Source organism: Fusarium poae, chromosome 4 (assembly GCF_019609905.1).
Source record: "Fusarium poae strain DAOMC 252244 chromosome 4, whole genome shotgun sequence".
In the NCBI taxonomy this organism is placed as follows: domain Eukaryota; kingdom Fungi; phylum Ascomycota; class Sordariomycetes; order Hypocreales; family Nectriaceae; genus Fusarium; species Fusarium poae.
Window position 1 is genome coordinate 7,432,448 of NC_058402.1, and position 19,145 is coordinate 7,451,592.

Sequence of the window (19,145 nt, forward strand, 5' to 3'; positions counted from 1 at the left end):
CTGAATTGACACACTCCGTTGGTGGAGATAGACTTACGGAACTAACCAGGGGCTCGTTACCAAGACATATAGCGACGTCAATTTTATATGGACATATTGTGTTCATCATGACGTGAATCACGGTACTGGACAAGTACGCAGGGATTTAAATGAGGTAAATTAAAACCAGTTCAAATTCAACAGTTGATAGAAACCTATCACAAACGGGAAATACGACAATGAGTTACGAGGACAATATCCGCAAGGCTCTAGCTAGGGGCTTGTTCCAGAACATCGCCATCCACAGCGAAAAGTTCGAGCACACCTACAAAACGATCAATGACAACTTTCCCGCATTGATCGAAGCCGAAAGCGCAATCGCGATGATGCAACACAAGTGGATAGTGTTCAATAAGATCACTCATGTCGGCAAATCGTTCATCAACACCGCCACTGCGGTAGAGCCGGAGTGGATTGTCGTAAGTTATTCTTCTCACCGGACAAAGTATAGAAAATACTGATGGCGGTTTCTGCAGGATCTTCCTTATTTCCAAGACGACAACCTCGCACAGAAGCGAAACGGTGGCCCGCGCCAACCCCTTGTCAAGGAGGCACTCGATGCAGCTCGTGCTCGTGTACAGTCATAATCTCAACAACATCCTTATACTCCTTCTTCTTCCTTTTCTACTTAGGCGCGAGCCTCTGAACCAGCCTCCTCCTCCTCCTCCTTCTTTTTCTCAGGCGCGAGCCTCTGAATAACGGACTACTGGACCACCGTTCTTCTTCTTCTTCTTCTTAGGTTAGAGAAAATTGAAGCAAGGGGTATGGCCTAAGAGCCTAATCTAATGTAGTCTAAATCCAATATACCAATCGTTTCTTATCATTTCGGCATTTGAGTTTTTAGGCGACCTTATGATGCTCAGTAATCCCCACAACACCAACGACAATCACCAACTCTCCTATCTCTGCTTTGATCGTGACCTCAATTTTTGGCCGCGCGTTTGAAGAACTTGCTGTATGTCTTGGGACTGACGGCTTTCTCAAGACACCTGCGAGTAAAAGAACCACCAGCATTGCGAGGAGTCAACTCATTGATGTGGGAGATCTCAGCGACCTGGGCAGCCTCGGCAGCATTGACATAAGTCACAGTGCCAGAGGTGACAGACTTTCTCTGACCATTATAGCAATAGTGAGACAAGTATTCATCTCTAAAACTACTGGCCGAGAATGCCTTTGGGTTTGAGTTTGCCTTTGGCGTCGAGTCTGTGTTCTGATACTCGTATGCTGGTTCCGGCGTGGGGTGAAAAGGCCTAAGTGCACTATTGGCAACGTTGCAGAAGAAGCAGGCTTGTGGTCCAAATGTGCAATCGTCCTCTTTCTTTTCCTCGGCCTCGTCAGTGGCATATGGGTTTATGAGCTGGGCCTCCCGGTCTTCATCTGCCCGGAACAGAGAAGTTAGAGAATCCTCCTCGCCCAGCAAGTGAGGATCTATTGGAGGGGGAGAGAGAGAGTTTGTGCTCGTGTTCTCCGCTGAGTGGTAAGTGTCTGGGGTTGGGGTGGTAGTGGTATCATAGTACTCTGAGTAATCTGGGTACGTGATACCAAGCCCGACGCCGTCATCCTTGAAGTATGGAGTCATGTTTTCCATAGATTCGCGGGGGACTGGCTGTCCGACCTCTTGCCCAGTAGCATAGTATGGGCCATAGGACCAGTAAGAGGGAGCCGAGTCTTCGTAGGAGTTCGACGGGTAATCCTCCTGTCTAGAAGCATAATAATAGCTGTCGGGAAAGCGAGACATTTTGTAAAGATGAATGCCCACGAGGATAATTAGATGATAACCCTTGTTATTTAAAGGCTGAGTATTGTTAAGATACCTTATCAGTCACAAAGAAAACTACGTAAGTTTGTGGTTCGCTCTACCTTCGGACCGAGAATTCTCACCCAAGGATCATGAGAGTGGATGGAAACTTTGAGTTAACTCGATGAAGAGGACAAAAAGAGGGGAGAAATGATGATTTAGGTTCATCACCGATAAACAGATGAGTGGTTGATGCATGGCCTGGCTGGTTTGCTCTGTCCTGTTGGGCTTTTGATCGTCCAGATAGGTTTCTATTCTCCGTTTACACTTTGTTATCTTTCGTGCCAAAGTATATATGATACGTTTTTGTGATAATGAACAAGAGTTGACTGGCTAAAGGCGTGAAAAAAGTGAGATTAGAGTCATAAATCGGAACATGAGCGATCGCTGCTGTGTGAATGGTTGCCCAAATACGAGGGAGGTACATATAGTCTCAAGCATCTCGTTTCTTCAAATGATGAAGTGACTCAAGTTCAGTGGTCAATATTGAGGACTCGAGAACAGCTCATAAGTAACAAAAAAAGATTAAAATTGACTATTTGGAGCGGTATTAAACTCATGACCGATGCATCTTTCGACGACTGTATATGTATGTACGCTTTGCGCGACCTTTCCAGAATGTCCCAATGCGAAAAAACTCCATGTTGTATGACCCATCATCCATCCCAGACCATATGTCATACATGCTCATCTCTATTCTTTTATAACTTCGTCAACTACTCCTTCAAATGCAAACGCTCGTTATTTATCGCTTTGACCTCTGGATGGCAGCGGCGCTCATTGACGTTGTTGACGCCGAACTGGTCATGGATAGACCGGGTGTCATGGGAGCGGGAGTAGTGCTGCGAGAGGGAGCGGCACTTCGGTTGTGCTGCATATGAGCTCTGACAAGGTGACCAGCAGCCAAAGCACTGCAGAGAGAAAGCTCTCCAGCAAGGACAGAGGCACCGATGATGCGAGCCAGACGGCGGGCGTTGTCACCAGGGTTGGTGGGATGAGAGCCTCGGACACCGAGGAGGTCAAGCATGGCGCTTTGAGGCTCAAGGATGGTACCACCACCGAGAGTTCCGACCTCAAGAGAAGGCATAGACACAGAGATTTGGAGAGCTCCGTTGAGGCTGCTGAGGTTAGCAAATGTTTCAGGTTACGTACGAGGTATAACTTACTTCTTCATGATGGTGATACAGTTGGCGCTCTCGACAACCTGAGCAGGGTCCTGACCAGTGGCCAAGAAGATGGCAGCAACAATGTTGGCAGCGTGAGCGTTGAATCCACCGACTGAACCAGCCATAGCGGAACCAATCAAGTTCTTAGAAATGTTGAGCTCGACAAGGGCATCGACGTCGCTCTTGAGAACGCTGCGAACAACCTCACCAGGAATGATAGCCTCGGCGACAACACCCTTACCACGACCATCAATCCAGTTCAGAGCAGCGGCCTTCTTGTCGGTGCAGTAGTTTCCAGAAACAGAGACGATTTGCATATCATCGAATCCAGCCTCGTTGGCCATGACACTCAGGGCGTGCTCGACACCCTTGGAAATCATGTTCATACCCATAGCGTCACCGGTAGTGGTCTTGAATCGAATGTAGAGGTAGGTACCAGCAAGAGCAGTCTTCATAGACTGGAGACGGGCGAATCGACTGGTGGAGTTGAATGCCTTCTTCATTGTGTCTGAGCCGGCTTCAGAGTCAAGCCAGAGCTTGGCAGCACCAGCACGTTCAAGAGTCTCGAAAGCAACACAAGGACCACGAGTCATACCATCGGCAGTAAGAACAGTAACGGCACCGCCTCCAGAGTTGATAGCCTTGCAACCTCGACTGGCACTGGCAACCAAGACACCCTCAGTGGTAGCCATGGGAATGAAGTAGCTCTGGCCATCGATGACAAGAGGTCCAGCAACACCAACAGGGAGGGGCATGTATCCGATAACGTTCTCACAGCAAGCGCCAAAAACGCGCTCCCAGTTGTAGTTCTCGTAAGGCAGCTTGGATCGGTCGAGCGAGTGGGTCAGGTCGGTGGTGGCCTTGTTGCGGGCGATGATGGTACGTCGAATCTTGACAGCACGAGTAAAGTCACCAAGAGTCTTCTCAAGAGCGTAACCAGGAATCTTGCCGCGCATAGACAGGGAAACAAGCTCCTCGTCGCTCATCTCACGGACGCGCTTCTCAGACAAAAGCTTCTCGAGTTCCTCATTGGGTCGGTTGGGCAGGTCGGCAGAGCGAGCCTTGGTCATGTGAAGACTCTCGGCCTCATCATCGGTGATGGCGGGGGTGCTAGGCTCAGTGCGCATTGGGGTGGGAGGAACGTATTCGCCAAGGGGAAGAGTAGCGGAGCCAGTGTCGTTAAACTGCTGAGCACGGGCGAGCTCGTTTCGGTCGATGTTGTGCTCAGGAACATTGGGATCCTTAATACCCCAGCGAGCGACGTTGAAGAGGTAACCGTTAAGAGCAACGCTGAGAGCAAGGGCAATGACAATCCACTTGGAGAGAACGGGATCCTCGAGAGACTTGAGGATTCCGCCAACCATGCGGCCACCAACGCCGTATCCTTGGAAATGGTGGTGGAAAGCATCGGTGTATTCGGGGCCGTTCCCGCCGATGGCAGAACCAAGTGCGTAGTGAACAGAAGGATACTCGAGCTCGTACTTGATGGGAGTGAGAATGGTAACCAGGGTAGGCCGGTTGTTGGCCTTGGCGGCAGCCAGAATAGCGTCCAAACCGTTGGAAGCAACCTTGAAGGGGTCGACGGAAAGAGGAGCAACGACACCACCGAGGCTGCTAGCCCAGGTGCGAATGGTGGACAGAGAGCTGGGGTTGCGGAATGGGATGGAGAGAATGTTGACTAGGTTGACCAAGATGAAACCAAGGATCATCATAACCTTGAAAGTGGGAATGCTGCTGCTCTTGCGACCGAAAAGAGAAGAGTCGCCCTTCAAATCACCGTCACTCTTGGCAACAGTCTCGGCAACTCGGCGGCTGACGCCATCATCCTCAAGAGCCTTGCGCATGTCAACGTGGCGCTTGATACGGTTGATCTCGAGCTTGATGCTGAGAATGGCAGTGTAGAAAGAGAAGAGGAGAATAAAGTCAAAGAACAAAGTCCAAGCGGCCAAGAAGCAGAATTGCTGGAGACCGCCCTGAACACCAGAAGCAGCACCCATGGCAAGAATAACAATCTCAATGGCGTAATCGCGCATAATCTCGAAACCCTTCTCCTTGATGGCAGACTGGACAGCGTACTGGATAACGTTTTGCATGGAACGCTCGGGAGATCCCTTGCGAGACTTGGAGTTCTGGATTTGACGTCGGTGCTCAATGGCGTGCGACATGACGGCGCGGGTAAGGACAATGTTCTTCTCGAAGCCAATAGTAACAACCAGGAAAGGAAGACCTTCAGACAGAAGGATGACGCTGATAGGAACACCCAGCTTGGTAGTGACCGCCAGACCGAAGAGGAAGGCAAATACAGAGGAGAACAGAGTGCAAATACCGAGCCAGAACTTGGATCCCAACTTTCGCATAGACAGAAAGAGGGAGACAAAGGTCAAGTGCATAGCAATGTAACCCAGGAACATAATGACAATGTCAAGGGTCTCGGCATTCTTGAGGAGATCAAGGAACTCAGTCCAGGCGTTGTTGACCCATTGGATAACGCTGTTCTGGGTGTTGACCTTGGCAGCCTTCATGATCCATGTCTTCTTCTCGCGGCCGTGCTGTGTCTCAGTCTCGACGGCATCTTCGCTGGGAATCTCCTGGGTAGCAGCAAGGAACTCGGGACCCTCAGCGTAAGGAAGAGAGTAGGCGAGGATGCTGTCCTGAGAATAGGCGGTGAAAGAGTTCTCGGTCGAGGGAAGAGGTGTAATAGACAGGTTCTGGGGGACAGGCACATGGCTGGATCTAGGAGCAGTGCTGGAGGATTCGGCAGAGAGGGTATCGGGAAAGACGAGAGTCAGAAGAGCGAGGTGGTCGGCATCAGCACCAGCCTCAAGGACAGAGTTCTGCTCAATGGACTTCCAGTTCCAGGAAGTCTCTGGACCTGCGCGCAAGACACGACTTCCTTCAACGAGGGAAGACCAATCGGCCTTGCCCACTGTAGGAAGATCAGTGCTGAAGAGGCTCTCCTGGAGGAGACCGACGTATGAGGTGCTCGCAAGGACGGCGACAAGGACGACGGTATGAATGGGGTGAGAGCATGCTAGGCGAGAGATGAACTGGGCGATGGGCGTAAGTCGCTTCGAGGCCCATGATGGGGTTGCTTTCTCGGTAGGCGCAGTTTCGCCGCGAAAGCGTTTCGGCAAAAGTATCGAAGCCATCGTGTTGAAATCGATTCGAGTTGGTTTGGGAAGGTTACTCGGCGGTGTCGTTTACCACATTGATATTGATATCGGACAGACTGGTCTAAGCGCAGGTGTAAGTCCGGGGCAAAACAGTCAGGATCTGCAGGATGCAGTAGGGGTGTTTCAAGAAGCCATTGAAAACGGCATGAGATAGATAGAGATGGAAGGATTCGTGGGGGGACACGGGAAGGTGATTATGTAGGAGTGAGGCTTAGATGAGATGCAGTGCAACACTTACGTTTCCTCAAGGTGGCAGTCCTGTAGTAGTTCTTTCTGCGACAAAGTATCGAGAAAGAAAGTCAAAACGCGGTGGGAGGTGGGAGGTGGAGGGGCAAAGACAAGGCGTTGAGGCCCTGGAAGCTGAGCTGACAATTAGAACAGCCACAGAAGGTCAAAAAAAGTGATTTGGACGAATAAACGACCACACACCAACTTCAACTTTACAACAGAGAATAATGTAATTCTCTGACGTGAGCGGAAGTGAGGAGGAGAAAAAGGTAAAAAGAAGAGGTGAGGTAAGAGAAAAAAGAAAGAGGTAAAAGGGGGTCAAGGTTAAGAAAGAGAGGTGTTGGGACTGGGTGTGGAGGGAGAGATTAACCTAGTCCCGTCCAACGTTAGGTTAGGTACCACTTACCTTGGTAGCTTGGAGATGGGATGGGATCCGATGTCAAGAAAGGCGGGAAATGATGGAGACTGGTTGGAACCAAGTGGAGGGATATTCTCAAACTGTCGGTCGGGAAAGACGTCTCTAAAAAGAAAGAAAATTAGGATAATTAAAAACGCTACTTTGGTTATAAGTTAGCGTGGAAGCATCATCCTTTTTCTCTCTACTATTATTCTTTCTAGTCTGGATCATAAAGATGGAGAAATTAATTACATTTTTAATTGTCAATGAATGACATAAAGCAAGAAAAAGAAAAACTTCCAATGCCATCATAGAATCCTAAAGCTTCTATTTTTCCTTGCTTTCGTTTTACTGGCCAATTCCTTCGACCAAAATTGTCCAATACAACACCCTGTTTCAATCCTTCAATGCTGCAGGATTCCAGGTTACAATCCTACTATGTACAACCTGTCGCATCCCATTCGGGGCATGAAAGTCGCGAATTAGTTGGGCGATGTGCAATTTGGAGCGTTGGTTACAACACTCGATTTGGTGTGCCTTATAATCAGGCCCCTTTCTTAGCGCTTGCCCATTGGTGGTTTAGTGATGTGGCGTATCGACCGCGTGGGCTACAGGGACAACCTTGACAATCATCACTTCCTTTCGGCCACCACCATGATGCAGTCAGTCTCCTTGTTGTGATAGCCGTAAAGGTTGTCAACTGACTTCAAGAAGAATATGTTATCTTTACATATTGTTCCCAGCACGGGCCGTCGGGCTTCATCCTGTTGGCTCTACCTCTGTCAGATAATGCAGACGGGCCGTCGGGCTTGCTGACTTGCGTTCTTTGTCTGACATACAGCAATTGTTCTGCTTAAACGACTGCAACCTTCCTCTTTGCCGTCTGCCTTATCAAATCGGAACCATCACAGCTTCACTTGATTGCTGATGTCAGGGCTGGGCGGGTAGTGACATGACGGGAGGAGAGGGCTGCGTTGCTTCACGGCACTGTAGGTACTGTACAGTACCGGTAATCACTAATCTCAAGTTCTCGTAATCGTAAAAGCCGAATACGCAAATAGCGATTATCAAGGCGTATTCCTAGGGCGTGTGTAATCACTGACAGCCATGGCAAACCCGTAATCACAACAACCAAGTTGAGTATTGATCTCTGGCATTACGTGTGTCAGCTTCAGCGTAGCAAACTCTTTTCGTCTTGTACCGGAGGCGCAGCATTGGACATGCTCATAAATGTCAAACCCTTGGTTCAGAAGTTTGTAGACGCGTTGGCGGGAAGAAGTGGAGAGCTTGTCCAAAGACACCCTGGCTGTCGACTTTTCAGGCCAACACAGAAAAATGTTTGGGCCCTATCTGGGATGCGTTGCCGATCTCCATCTGGGCGGGACAGAGCCGTAACTTTACCAATTGGTTCGTATAGATATCGCATTGGCAGATTGGGTGCTCCGTATCTTGCTTGGTGAACACGTATGTACAAGTCCAAACATTCGAAAGCGAAGCTGTCTTCAACTTTGCGGAACAAAAAGAGCCGGTCCTGCCCGTGCTAGATTCTGTTAGTACGTAAAAGGTCCCGCACATCGTTTTATCTTGGCGTGTCGACCCGTTTCTTATCAATCAGTGTCCATGATACTATCACCATTGAGGCTTTCTGCGCAGAATCTTTTGCGCTAGTTTGACCATTGTGGAGTTTAAATGGACAGTCCGGAAGCTAGAGGGATTTGACAAAGTGAAAGCAAAGATTGATAAGATCTGAGGTTCTGGGCCGAGGATCTAGGGGTTTTGGGTAGATATATTGACGTTGATTCTTGGTGGTGAGGGTCGTCTCTGAGAGGTCGAGCTGCATCAGCTATTGATACACCATCTTTTGAGGCTTCGGAAGATGCCGAGGCAATTGGCGTTGGATGAGGAAGTGAGACGAGCCTTCACCAATCCTGTTTCCCGTTAATTTTGACTTTTGTCGTCGTAGTACCATGTTCTGTCATTGAAAGTCTGCCAGCAAATAGAGTTAATTGTGAGGGTTTCAGCATGTACGACAAAAAAGACCTCTTGCTTTGTCTCGCGACCCAAAAACGGGGAATTTACATGACCACAAGTAACACTCCTCAGATGAGCTTGTTTGGCATCTTGTGACATATTCACCTTTTGTTAAAGAAACTTTGTTGTCAACGCTTGTAGACATGGAGCCATGCCAGCAAGAGGGCACCAGAAGAATTGGCCTCCAAGCCAGAAGACATAGATAAACAGTCTAAGAAATCTCGCACAAATAGTATGAATTGACCTACTTATTTCGTCCCTTGTGCTTCCAGCAACCAATTTTTCTGATGCCCTGATGGCCAGGCACGAGTTGCACTGGTGAATTACGGTTGGCTGCATCGGCATGTACCCGGATCTGCGCAAACACAATACAATGATGCACAAACGGCGACATATTTGTTTCAGAAGATAAAAATCGATTATTTTTCCTTGTCGATGATGCAAGAATCGTCTCGAAATGAGAACCCTTGTTTTCGTTAATGGTCTTGGCTCGGCCGTTGAAGGTCCACCACTCCGGCCGGAATGTTTCTTGCGGGGCCGTAAACCCTGAGAGTCGGTATAATACTCATATCATGAGAAGACGTTACGTCTATCTTTCTTGACGAGGCTGCGTTTTTCGATCTTCTAGACTTTGAGGAATACCTGCTATGCAACTCACTTTTCCTTCCTTTAACACAAAGGCACACAAAAAGACCAGGCCTCCACTCTGGAAGTTAGCATTGAATTCCAATACGTATGCGGATGTCATCCATTTACTGTCGGTTAACTTGCCCAGCTCATCACCCTGATCCATCTTAGTTTGTGGTTATTTATTGTGCTAGAAGATACCGCCCAGTCGATTCTCTAAACCTGCAAACCATAAGCACCTTTCAACCTTTTTTCTTCACAGCATATCACCATGGAGGACCGAAAGCAGCAACAAAGCGACGACATATCCACCCGACCGTTCAAAAGACACTGTACGGAAGCTGGTTCGATTCATGTACACAGGAAGGGGAACGGATTAGAAAGGGATGGACTATGGATTGGTCTATTGAGGACGCGAAAGTAGGTTCGCCTGAGAATGACTTTTATGCCTTGGAAAATTGGAGGAATATCTATTTTGAATGCACTGTTTATAAGTTTTTTTAGTATACGTCCGCAAGATGGCTTCAGCCCTTTTTCAGTTTTATTAAGGTTATTAAGGGCCACCACTCCAGAATGCTTCTTGTGGTAGCAGAAGACCCTCAGGCATACGGAGAATCATATCATGAGACGACGTTGAGTGGCTTCCGCTGGTATGCGTATGTGGTTTGAAAGACCAACGTTCATCGTGCGGGCCAGATGACTAGCGCTATGGTAGCCCAATAGCGTATGATACTTGTCGAGGTTAGCGGCTCAACATATTGCTCCACAAGCATCTTTCGTACCTAGTATAGGTCTGTCAATCGCTGTCGAAGATTGCAAAAGATTCAAGCACTCACCGCATATATAACCTGCCATTGCAACAAATGCCAAGCACCGATGTCTAGACCCTTTTTTCCGTAGCAAGTTACGGTCCATTTCCGATGGATGCCCGGTCCACTCACTATCACGCCAACGCATCGTACGATTCTCCCTCGTCCCTCGAAAAGCCAGTGCTTCTGAGTCAACCCACCTTTTGAGGCTGAGAAGATCAAGACACAGATCAGAAAGGCTGTCAAAGATTGGTTAACTTTGGTAACAAGTTATGCGGTTGAGCCCTTATTTGCCCGTTGTAATGGATGGACCGGGCCGTGAATTGGTTTGTGCTTAACAGGGAAAGCCAGCCATAAATTCTCGCCATGCTCTCGTGATTTTGGTTCCCAGGATATTCGATTGGCGGCGTCCTGCAAAATATTAAAACTAAACCGCTATCAGCATTATCGAAAGACGAAAAGCAAGCAGTAAAGAATCCTTCACCAATTACACGTGTGTGCCAATTCGCATCGCTAAGCACGACAACTCATCCTTCGACAAGGATCCTGCGTTTATTTCTCGCTTGCACCAGACTCCCTGGTCCAAGGTCGACAAGAACCGACGACAACACATTGGGTATGGAGGATAAACATGTCGATCCCAAGGTGACTCCTGACGAGGATAATGGTGTAATCAGCCTTAGCAACAGTCCGGACAGCAGCAATGGCTTTGATTCCAACAGCCCTCACATTTGGCTCGTCGGTGGCGGCATCGCTTCACTGGCTGCCGCTGTCTTTCTAATTGACGATGCCAATGTGCCGGGCAGCCACATCCATATTCTCGAGGCGTCTTCGAAAGCGGGTGGATCGATAGCGTCATTCTCGAAGCCTTCTTGGGATACAGGGTATAGGGTATCTGCGATTCGAAAAATGAGCCTTACGTATCACTGTTTATATGGTATGCTAGAAAAAGTACCTTCCGAGACGGAGGGCGAGACATTAGCTGCCAGGCTTCGTCGCTTCAATCAGGAAAGCAAGAAATTGGGTGCATCTGGGTCAAGATTAGTGAGACAGGTCTTTGATGAGAATGGAAGAGAAAAGCCCGAGGCAGTCGACGTGAGCACCATGGGTTTGAGTGTGAGGAACCAATGCGACTTGATGAGAGTCGTTCTCGAGACAGAGGAAGAATTAGAAGGGCTTGAGATCCAGGCCCTATTTGAGCCAAATTTCTTTGAGACAAACTTCTGGGATTTGTGGTCTTCACTCAATCGCTTTCACCCTTGGTGTAGTGCTGTTGAGTTCAGACGATGCCTACACCGAATGTTGCACGAATTCCCCAATATGGGAACTCTATCGGGTGTCGAGCAGGCACCTGAAGAAGACTTTCAGGCTATTATTAAGCCATTGACACAATATCTCAAAGCATCAGATGTCGAATTTCGGCATGGTAAGTTTTGCTTCCGCCTCAAGAAATCTTTGTCTGACTTGTCTAGGGATATTGGTCAGCGGGTTGGAGATTGAGGATATTGGCCCTGACTTTCGGGTGACTGCTCTCAAGACTTACCAAGACAGCAAGCATGTGAATTTGACGCTGGGACCTGACGATATTGTCCTCCTCACGCTTGGATCTCTGACTTCTGGAATGGGATATGGAACAAACGAACAGCCTCCTCCGACAATGGAGCTGCGTGATTCAGCACCCCATGAGCTTGACCCTTCGTGGACATTCTGGGACAGACTTGCTTTGGAGCGCCCACAAACATTCGGCAACCCTGAAGCATTCTTCGATCGGCCTTCCAAGTCGACTTGGCTCTCTTTCACCATCACCCTTCGCGACCCAGCTTTCTTCGAGCATCTTTGCAAATGGACTGGCACATTGACAGGGGCTGTATCACTGTTGACCTTTCGGGATTGTCCCTGGATGCTTTCTCTGACCATTCCACAACAACCATACGTCAAAGACCAGCCCGAGGATGTGTTTGTGTTCTGGGGGTATGGTCTATTCCCCGATCAGCAGGGTCGATATGTCAGGAAGCCAATGCTCGAGTGCACAGGCGCCGAGATCCTCACGGAGTTACTCCACCTCATGGCCTTTCCCCTTCAGCCGACACTCGAGCGCTCCATCACTATCCCTTGTCTGATGCCATTGATCGGTAGTCCATTCCTCACCCGTAAGAAGGGTGATAGACCAAAGGTGATTCCTGATGGAAGCAAAAATCTTGGTTTGATGGGACAATTCGTTGAGATCGAGCGTGAAGTGACGTTCACTATGGAGTATTCGGTGCGGTCAGCGCAACTGGCTGTGTATGGACTAATGGGTTTGGATAAGCAGCTCCCAGGGGTACAGGGCGAAGATCATGAGGTTTTGACATTGGGAATGGCGTTAAAAACGATGATGACTTAGGGTTTTGGGTGAACGGACCAAAAGGTGTAAGGAAGTAACAAAATGGTGGTGATGGACAGAAGTCTTATCTTTCTCCCTGACTTTGTGTATATTAGAGGACAGTCTTTTGCTTAACAATGAAAAGATGAGTGGTCTGTATTATCCATAGGTAGGCAGTAGGAGTGCTGAGAAAAAAAAAGATGGCATGGGATTTATCGATATACGGATGCCCGTATTGTCGACAAAGTGTTATTTGTGTGGGTTTGTGACAATGAACAGTTACATCAAGGAACAATACCTAACAGGCATCAGCCTTTGCTTCACAATCACAGCTTATTTGGACGTTGCATCCATTACTACATGTTTCTTTTTATTGACGAGTGCATAGCCGCTATCTTTAATTATTCCAGAATACAACATTTTCCCAGAGCTCGTCACCCCTATTGTAACTCGGGATGCATCAATATCTTGCTCATCACCATAATTCATAATGTGTTTCGATGCTTTCATTATTCGATACAGAAGCCACTGTAAGGTTCTGGTCGACTGGCTTCCGGGCATGGATGAAGCTGCTGCCTTTCATCTTAGGCACCGCATCTTGAGCATGTCTGCCCCGGCACTGACAGCCAGCACTTTGTCGTTCTGCCGTTGCTCCTGTCCTTTCTTTGCCAGCCCTCGCCCAGTACGATCTCCTAAACCCCTTAACAAGCCTCCCACTTCTGCATCCGCACCTGCCCCCGCTTTCTTTCATCTTGACCTTTCCATCGTAATCATCCCCTGAAAATGTCAACAAGGGCACCTTCGCTCTTGCTTATAGGTAAGCTTCATTCAAACTACCCCGCTTCATCTTCTTCTCCCCCTCTCTTCCATCCTTTCACATCTCCCTCCCCGCATCCCTCTTTGATCATCGTCTTGGCCTTGTCACCCACACCTCGCCCTCCTTAACCCATCCTTGATCACACCGTCTGTGGGCAAACAAACTGACCACTTTTATTGTAATGGCAGATCCTCCCGAATTTTCATCGGAGGAAGCGACGCAGCAGCTGATCTACCTCGATGATTGGGAGAAATCTCATGACAAGGACAATGAGAACGTGCCACAGCAAGTCGCCGAGTTGCGCATCGCTCGACCCCATCTCGAAGCTGTATCTCTAGGCTCTACGGAATGGGACGGAGACAAAGTTAGTCGCCTGATCAATCAGCACTTGCTGGTGAACATGCAACTACCCATCATGGCGGAGAATGCCACGAGTAGGTTATCCGACAGGCACAAAACGCTATCTCACTGACGGTCAACCTTTAGATGATCAAGCTTTACACAACGTCGATGGCTTGGACACAGGTGATCAATCTGAGATCTCCTAGGAAGAAGACTCTCTAGATACCACTGCTGCTACTGTCGCTGACGCTGTTACGCGCAGTCCCACTGCAGAGTCCTCGCCTAAAGTGGATGGCGCTTCTACCGAATCTGTGGTCAAAGGTGCTTAGAAGTCTAATATACATGCAGTTATCTTTAGCTAACATATGTTTCTAGGAGCGAAACTCGACTTTGGAGATCGCATTGAGAAGATTTCCAAAATCAAGTTGGCTAAGCACACTGCCAAAGCATGGTCGTTCCTCCAAAGCGGTCGACAATCCACCCCGTCCGTACCTTGCCGTAGTCATGACGACGAAGATCTTATCTCGTTCGAAGATGATCCTGTGGCTGGACCCTTCGATGGTGATGAAATCAAGGGCGAACTCAACGACATCAACCACATCACGATGCTGAAAGTCGAAGATGATCATGTTGAAGTTACACAGATCCCAGAAGAGATTAGGGCTGCCAACTGTTTCACCTGTGGCCTCTCTTCCGCCGAATCACTGATCATGTGCCCTTGTGGTCACAGGTACTGTGCTGAGTGTCTTTGCAACATGGTCAAGTCTTCTATTCGAGATGAAGTTCCATTCCCACCTGTCTGTTGCAAAAGGCTTGTTCCCATTGATGTGAACGCGGCATTCTTTGACAAAGACACTCTGTGCGATTTCTTCGCCAGGAAGTTTGGGATCACATACTTGACCGCGGATGGTTCTCCCAAGAAGCGAAAGTATGAAGCTCTCATGACACCATCTCTGGAAACGATTTCACCCCAAGTTCACGCCATGAACTTAGGTACACCAAAGAACGAAGGGCTTTGCTATCTCTGCAAGCGTGTCAATGAGAAAGACTCTTGTAAGTTAACCCTGTTGCTTTCTCACCAGACCCTGACTAAAGTCTGCCCAGTTTGCCCTGATTGCTGCTACCGTTGCAATCGCAACCGCACTTTATGCAACTGCGCCTGGTGGGTAGATCGACAAAAGAGAATCAGAGCAGAAAAGAATGTGAATGGCAACGCATTCGATCCGGACGTTCCCGTATTCCGTCCGACAAACAACAGCCATGAACCCAGGAAGATGCCATTGAACGGTGTCTTCAATCGCAGTCGAGACTCAACTCCTCTTGTTCGTATTCTCCTAGTCTTGTGTAAATGTGGACACATGCTAATGGAAAGCAGGAACTAGTCAGGCCAGTACTGTGACCACGGTTACTTTATACCTTGTACTGTGGTCCTGTGTTGAATGAACTATCAGGCGAGCTTGAGCGTCTCGAATGAGTTTTCGGCTTTGTGGCGATTATTTGCATACTAAGTATACTTACTGGTGATGTATGAATAGAAGCTGGAGAATTACGGAGTCGGATCTCTTTGTACAAATTTGGGGGAGGGGGAGGGGGGACGGACGAAAACCCACACTGTACAAGTAGAAACGTGGTGACACTCTGCAGCTGTGATTGTGGCAGAATATCTGTTTTTGTCTGCACAACCAGGTTGCGTGAGCACCTTTCAGCATCTTAGAAATATCACGACCCTCTTAGGTGCAGTTAAATTCTGTTTTCTATGATGCCTCTCCATACTCATTCAGTGAATCCCAAGTTTTTGATTATGGGAAAAGCCCAAGTCTAGGTAATCGTAATCATAATACCTATCCTCAAGTGACCTGATGATTTCGTCTCTTATGCTTCCAGCGGCTGATTCTTCTCAAACGAGGGCGACCATGTTGCAAATCTGGAGTCGTCAAAGATAAAACAAGACATTATTGAGCTAATTAGCATGAGGTAACTATAGACTAAATCCGTCTTATACAGACTTTGTTACAAGATGCATTCCTAGCTTGCCGCTGTTGATTTGTAGTTGTGACATGACTCCCGCCTTGCAGCAAATGCCCTCGATAAGATCTCCAGATGGGTAGGGATCAAACATAAACGAGCCCAAGATTGTAGGTATCTACCCGTGCCACCAAATATCCATAATCCAGTCCTGAGGAATTTTTGGTTTGTCCAATGTCTCGACCTATCCTCATCGCCAGGACCTCATGACGAAACGGCACTGGCGACATACGTTAATGTCACAGTCCCGACATTTAAGGATGAATGTTCCAAGACTTTGGCGACATTCAGCGCACTCGTTCTGCCCTTCCACCCAGCCACAATACTCATGATGGCAGTATTCCGGATGAAGTGCCGTTCGTTCCTGAATTTCGCGTCGCCTTTCTTCGTCTTGACGTTGTCTCTCTTGACGTCGCCTTTCTTCATCTTGAAGCTGTCTCTCTTGACGTTGTCTTTCTTCATCTTGAAGCTGTCTCTCTTGACGCTGTCTTTCTTCGTCTTGGCGCTGTCTCTCTTGACGCTGTCTTTCTTCGTCTTGACGTTGTCTCTCTTGACGCTGTCTCTCTTCTTCTTGACGCTGTCTTTCTTCGTCTTGACGTTGTCTCTCTTGACGCTGTCTTTCTTGACGCTGTCTTTCTTGACGCTGTCTTTCTTCATTTTGAAACTGTCTCTCATGACGTCGTATATCTTCATGTAGAGCAGCCTCATCCTGTCTTGCGAGTTCCAGTGCTAGTGCAGCATCCAAAACGAGGTCTTCGCCCGACAGGGGACCTTCGCACGTCCTCCAACGAGCACCACAGAGGTAACAAAACTGATGACGGCAAGTGCAACCTGCATCATGATCGTCAGGCACGTGTTTTGCATGAAATGATTAGACTTACTGATATGATTGCAACCTGCGGTACGCTCGACCAGGTGTCTGCATTCTGAACATGTTTGCCAACCTTGTATCTCTCCAAGACGCAGGACGTTTTGTGCTTCAGTATCTTCGCGACAGATGCCCAAATGCTGAGGTTGTTTGCATAAGACACAAGTGTAGTTTTCGCAGTGGGGGCAGCGTCCAATGTCGCCTTCGATGGACTGAGGTAAGATGAAGGTTGAGCACGCAGTGTTGCTACAGTAGGTCCGATCGACGGCCGAGAACTCAATGGTCTTTTCCTGGAATTTGTCGAATATCTCCTGTGAGATAAAGTCACCCGGCTCGACGGGAAGAGGCTCGCAGCAGGTAGGTGGGAATAGAGACTCGTCCCTCAGAGAAAGCTCGATGAAGAGGACAAGACATGGTTGGCACCAATGATGAGAACAAGGCGCATGAAAGGTCTGGGCGTCTGGGAAGTCCTCTTGGCAGGAAATGCACTGCCTCATGTCGGCGATAGGTACGATGGCGAGGGATGAGGCTGGAGCATGAGGGGTCTCCAAGGTGTGCAGGGAGTCGCCTGCATTGTCTTTATCCTGGTCATTTTCGACTTCTTCCTCTTCGTATGATGCCGGCTGGTTGTTGGCCGGCTCAGTTTGCTGTTCATCGACGGCTTGATTGTCACCAGCAGTGTTGTTGTTGGTGTCTTCCTGGATGTCATCTGTGTGGACAGCAGCCTGAGTATTCTGGGTATCACTGACACTTGGATCCTGTTGAGTTCGGTTCTCGGCATCTTCAGTATCGCTTCGGTTCGTAGGGACAACGTTCAAAAGCCGCAGTCTGGTATAGGTTTCTTCATCAAGTTGGGGTTGATTCGCTGACGGCTCGACAGGCGCCCAGCGACCCTCTGCCAACGCCTCGGCAATCATATGCTCCCGAGCAAGCTGATCTTCCTGTAGCAGTTGCTCAATAAGGGCTGCGTCAGCCTCTACAGCTTCTGCCAGACTCAGAGCAAGAACCAGTGATTCATCCATAGTGTCACGCAGGGGGGGAGGTGATCACTAGAAACAAAGCTCAGGATCTGAGTAGAGAGAAAACAAGTGTGGGAGCATGAGGAAGAAAAGAATGAAAGAGGGAGAAGCGGCAGATTAGAAATTACAGTGATTGAAGCTAGAGGGTGGGTACAAGGAGATGGATGATTTGCAGCTGTTTGGCAGTGTCAGGCGACTGGCACTTCATGATTCACTGGTTCTACTCCAGAGTTACATCAGGCTTGGAGCGCAACTACCTTAGAGATTGGGCAATGATGAGAGTTGATTACCTAGAGATATATGTCAGTGATGTCTCAAAGCTCTTATACAAAAAGATGTGGTGCTAGCAGGTAGCGAAATCCCGGCCTCCTAAGTCTTAGGATATGGAAACAAGTGTTTTATTAACTCTAGTCAAGTAGCATAGACTGTCCTACTAATTTCATCCCTTCTTCTTCTAGTGACCAACTTTTCTAACACTCTTGGGTAGTATTCGAGTCCCATAATGCCACCTCTCAGCATGTTCAGCCAACTCCGACATGAAGATCGAAACCTCCTTTCCCGAAACCTATTGATCACTCCAAATGCAACTGTAATGGCATACATTTACAATTATACGCCCACAGATGTATCCGGATTAGATCTCACGGTTTGGAGATCTAGGATCATTATCTCGGATCATCCCATCATCGCGAACTCTGAACATGTTAAGCACCCTCCGAATAGGAATCCACAGGCTGTCCAACCAAGTCGGCCCTCGGAATAGGGCGTCCCTTGCGGCCTCAGCAACCATATCATACAAGGCAACTGTCTCGCGACAACACTGATAACCGGAATTTATGAATGTATGTCCACAGCGAATACAGAACTCATGCCCGCATGGACAGCCTATAATATAGCATGTTAGTTTACCACCTTGACAAATATAAGTTGTCATCCAAGACAGGTGAACTTACTTATATGGCTGCAACCTGTTACCCGCTCAATCATTTGTCGGCATTTGGGACAGCACCTCCAACCTTTTTTCTTCCCCAAAGACAGAAGCTCTTCCAGTGATTTGTCCGGGACACAATCACCTTCGTGTGCCGGATTTTTACATCTGGTACAGGTTCGCTCTGTGCATACTTGACAATGGACGACATCCGACTCGTCGGGATGGGGCGGGATGAAGACTTGGCATGCGATATTGCTGCAATATGTGCGATCGAGTGTCTCATACTCAATCTGTTTCTTCCGGTATGCCTGGTCCAATTCTCTGGTGATAAAAGGATGGATTTTGTCGATTGTAATTGCCTGGGAACAACAACGCGGTGGGAAGGCAGAATTGTTCTCGAATGATGTCTCCATGATGGTATTGAAACATGTACGACAATACTTATGGGTGCAGTTAGATTTGAAGGTTTCGGAAGGTGGAAACCATTCGAAGCAGCCGATGCACGTTACTTCT

The 19,145-nt window shown here is 48.3% G+C and overlaps 8 protein-coding genes across 8 annotated transcripts; 3 read left to right on the forward strand and 5 right to left on the reverse strand.

Annotated features, from left to right (window-relative positions):
- Nucleotides 1-218: 218 nt before the first annotated feature.
- On the forward strand, nt 219-626 carry FPOAC1_012493 (uncharacterized protein; the record flags this gene model as incomplete). The annotated part of the gene is made up of 2 exons (XM_044856849.1): nt 219-458; nt 516-626. The coding sequence occupies 2 exons, from the start codon at nt 219-221 to the stop codon at nt 624-626; spliced, it is 351 nt and encodes a 116-aa protein (XP_044704162.1).
- Nucleotides 627-961: 335 nt separating this feature from the next.
- Nucleotides 962-1,777, reverse strand: FPOAC1_012494 (uncharacterized protein; the record flags this gene model as incomplete). Its single annotated transcript, XM_044856850.1, has 1 exon — nt 962-1,777. The coding sequence occupies one exon, from the start codon at nt 1,775-1,777 to the stop codon at nt 962-964; it is 816 nt and encodes a 271-aa protein (XP_044704163.1).
- Nucleotides 1,778-2,582: 805 nt separating this feature from the next.
- FPOAC1_012495 (uncharacterized protein) lies at nt 2,583-6,152 on the reverse strand (the record flags this gene model as incomplete). Its single annotated transcript, XM_044856851.1, has 2 exons — nt 2,583-2,955; nt 3,004-6,152. The coding sequence occupies 2 exons, from the start codon at nt 6,150-6,152 to the stop codon at nt 2,583-2,585; spliced, it is 3,522 nt and encodes a 1,173-aa protein (XP_044704164.1).
- A 4,734-nt stretch (nt 6,153-10,886) lies between these two features.
- On the forward strand, nt 10,887-12,651 carry FPOAC1_012496 (uncharacterized protein; the record flags this gene model as incomplete). The annotated part of the gene is made up of 2 exons (XM_044856852.1): nt 10,887-11,694; nt 11,741-12,651. 2 exons carry the CDS (start codon nt 10,887-10,889, stop codon nt 12,649-12,651), a joined length of 1,719 nt encoding a protein of 572 aa, XP_044704165.1.
- Nucleotides 12,652-13,628: 977 nt separating this feature from the next.
- Nucleotides 13,629-15,188, forward strand: FPOAC1_012497 (uncharacterized protein; the record flags this gene model as incomplete). The annotated part of the gene is made up of 6 exons (XM_044856853.1): nt 13,629-13,881; nt 13,934-13,953; nt 13,996-14,110; nt 14,165-14,842; nt 14,894-15,111; nt 15,165-15,188. 6 exons carry the CDS (start codon nt 13,629-13,631, stop codon nt 15,186-15,188), a joined length of 1,308 nt encoding a protein of 435 aa, XP_044704166.1.
- Nucleotides 15,189-16,018: 830 nt separating this feature from the next.
- FPOAC1_012498 (uncharacterized protein) lies at nt 16,019-16,471 on the reverse strand (the record flags this gene model as incomplete). Its single annotated transcript, XM_044856854.1, has 1 exon — nt 16,019-16,471. One exon carries the CDS (start codon nt 16,469-16,471, stop codon nt 16,019-16,021), a length of 453 nt encoding a protein of 150 aa, XP_044704167.1.
- Nucleotides 16,472-16,543: 72 nt separating this feature from the next.
- On the reverse strand, nt 16,544-17,704 carry FPOAC1_012499 (uncharacterized protein; the record flags this gene model as incomplete). Its single annotated transcript, XM_044856855.1, has 1 exon — nt 16,544-17,704. The coding sequence occupies one exon, from the start codon at nt 17,702-17,704 to the stop codon at nt 16,544-16,546; it is 1,161 nt and encodes a 386-aa protein (XP_044704168.1).
- Nucleotides 17,705-18,335: 631 nt separating this feature from the next.
- On the reverse strand, nt 18,336-18,688 carry FPOAC1_012500 (uncharacterized protein; the record flags this gene model as incomplete). The annotated part of the gene is made up of 2 exons (XM_044856856.1): nt 18,336-18,586; nt 18,655-18,688. 2 exons carry the CDS (start codon nt 18,686-18,688, stop codon nt 18,336-18,338), a joined length of 285 nt encoding a protein of 94 aa, XP_044704169.1.
- Nucleotides 18,689-19,145: the final 457 nt, after the last annotated feature.